Source organism: Limulus polyphemus, unplaced genomic scaffold (genome assembly GCF_000517525.1).
Source record: "Limulus polyphemus unplaced genomic scaffold, Limulus_polyphemus-2.1.2 Scaffold12144, whole genome shotgun sequence".
NCBI classification, from domain to species: Eukaryota; Metazoa; Arthropoda; class Merostomata; order Xiphosura; family Limulidae; genus Limulus; species Limulus polyphemus.
Genome location: NW_013677754.1, coordinates 17,335 through 19,785, shown reverse-complemented (window position 1 = coordinate 19,785; position 2,451 = coordinate 17,335). Strand labels below are relative to the sequence as shown.

Here is a 2,451-nt window from a genome sequence, read left to right as displayed (position 1 = left end):
TTTTGTGTATATTGACAATAAACACCATTTTGTTTGAGAAATAAGTTGCATAAGAATGTGAATGTATGTTCAACAATATGCTGATTTATTTATTATATCATTTCATAATCATGGAAAAACAAATATTAACTACAACAATTTCATAAATTTTTGTTATTATTGAAAGTGATTGAAGTACCATGTACTTTCAGTTGTATAAATGTATAAAACTGTCTAAAAGATTTTAAAGGTGAGGTTTGTTTTTTTCAAACACTATTTTTTATTTTGTCTAATTTTATTAATATTACTCTTAACTAATACACGATGCCAAATGTAATAAAATAGTACAGAAAGTAGTTTTCTTTAACCTGTGTCATATATTTTTTTTCATGAATTTGGTGGATTTATGGATTTGTATGTTTAATTTTTTCAGAATCGCATGGTTGAATCTATGAAACTTTTTGACTCCATATGTAACAACCAGTGGTTTGTAGAAACGTCAATTATCTTGTTTCTCAACAAGAAGGATGTATTTGAAGAGAAAGTAACCAAATCACCTTTAAGCATATGTTTTCCAGAGTATCAAGGTGGTACCATTTTTTATGTTTTTAGTTTCCAATAAACCATCATTACATTTAATTATGCAAGACTTGCAAAACATGACTAAAGTTATTTATCGCTACACAAAATGTTACCAAAGGTGTACTAAATCATTATTAACTTCAAACTTACAGAGCTGTACTGGTAGAGTATTGTTGTGGATAAGTTTCCTTGAATTACAAACAAAAAAATACTTAGTCTATAATTTTCACCCAAGTGTTTTCAGTTATAATATTTATATTCTCTCCTTAATGTTTTTCATGATTACTAAACACATACTCATGTTCAACTCAATTTCTTTGTTGCTTGAGTAACAAAGAGTCATAACAAGCCAGCCAAAGATAAAAATTTCAACAACTGTCCTCCTATTTTGTTTTACATTTGTAAAGGAAGTTTCTCCTGTTAGTTTGTGAATATTTTACTTTTGTAGGCGGGTCTGTGTTTTAATTTTAATTCTTTTGCACTCCCTTTGGGATTGTTTAAAAAACTCAGTTCTAAAAATTTTTATGTATTTGAGATAACAGTAATTGAAATAATAATGAATAAAGTGTTACCATTGCAGGGGCTAACAGCTACGAAGAAGCTGGAGCCTATATTCAGATGAAGTTTGAAATGTTAAACAGACGGAAAGACACAAAAGAAATCTACACTCACTTCACCTGTGCCACTGACACAAATAATATACAGTTTGTGTTTGATGCTGTGACAGATGTCATCATCAAGATCAATCTTAAAGATTGTGGATTGTTCTAAATGTGGAAAGTGTTGGTGGCACCAGTAACTTCAAAGTGACAGCTGTTTGTGTGTTCCAGTGCACATGTCGTATTATGAAACTACAAAAAAAATGTACATAAATAATTAAGTAGTAGCTGTTTAAGGGACAATACAAGGTCGAGAAAAATGCTGTTCATTTGAGGCATCATGGGAAATATCTTGAGATGCTCCCTTGCAGTCTTTGAAAGGTATTGATAGCTATGTAGGTACGCTCAAGTGCTGGAGAATAGGGGGACATTGAAAAACATTTTTATTATTCAGTCACTTCAGTACACTTGTACCATAGGCCTTAAAGAACTAATCCTTTTATACAGAAACACATAATTTTATACATATAAAATAAGTAGAAAGTCAGATACACCCAAGTAATAAAATAAGTGAAATTTCTACATTTCAAGCATCATGATTTCCACAAACATTACAGAGCCAAATTCCCACAGAAACATGTGTATAAGTTATTAGTTCTGATAGACCACAGCGTTTAGGTAAAGATTCACTTCATTCATGATTACGAAGTTGAATAGCTTTATAATTAATTTTGTTCACAAATGACGAAAGGTGAATTGAAAGTAATAATTTATTATATAGTTAGGAGTAACTGTCATCAAGATAGCGATTTTTTTTCTCTTAGTATATTGAATACCTATATTATATTACAGTTATGTCTTTATTTTAAAACTTTGTGTATGGTTTTATAAAAGTGACTGAGTTGTGTAGTTTTCTAGAAAGTGGTATATATTAGAATAATATACCACAGATTTTGTGTAAAGCATGCCCTGAGGTTTGAAATGGTTTCATATAAATGAGAACTCCTGTATGATTACAGAAATGTGGAACATTTTCTGGAAACAGACCAAGAAACACTGAAAACCATAACATTTGTGTCACTGGAGTATAAGAACATTCCCTTATTGAAATCAATACTGATTTAAAACCATTGTATAACATTCGTGTCACTGGGGTATAACAACATTCCCTTATTGAAATCAATATTGATTTAAAACCATTGTATAACATTCGTGTCACTGGGGTATAACAACATTCCCTTATTGAAATCAATATTGATTTAAAACCATTGTATAACATTCGTGTCACTGG

At 30.2% G+C, this 2,451-nt stretch overlaps 1 protein-coding gene across 1 annotated transcript; it reads left to right on the top strand.

The window, feature by feature from the left end:
- Positions 1–412: 412 nt before the first annotated feature.
- LOC106476930 (guanine nucleotide-binding protein G(i) subunit alpha-like) lies at positions 413–2,438 on the top strand (the record flags this gene model as incomplete). Its single annotated transcript, XM_013937545.2, has 2 exons — positions 413–566; positions 1,142–2,438. Coding segments are annotated over 2 exons (345 nt in total), but the record flags the coding sequence as incomplete, so codon positions are not given.
- Between the last annotated feature and the right edge of the window lie 13 nt (positions 2,439–2,451).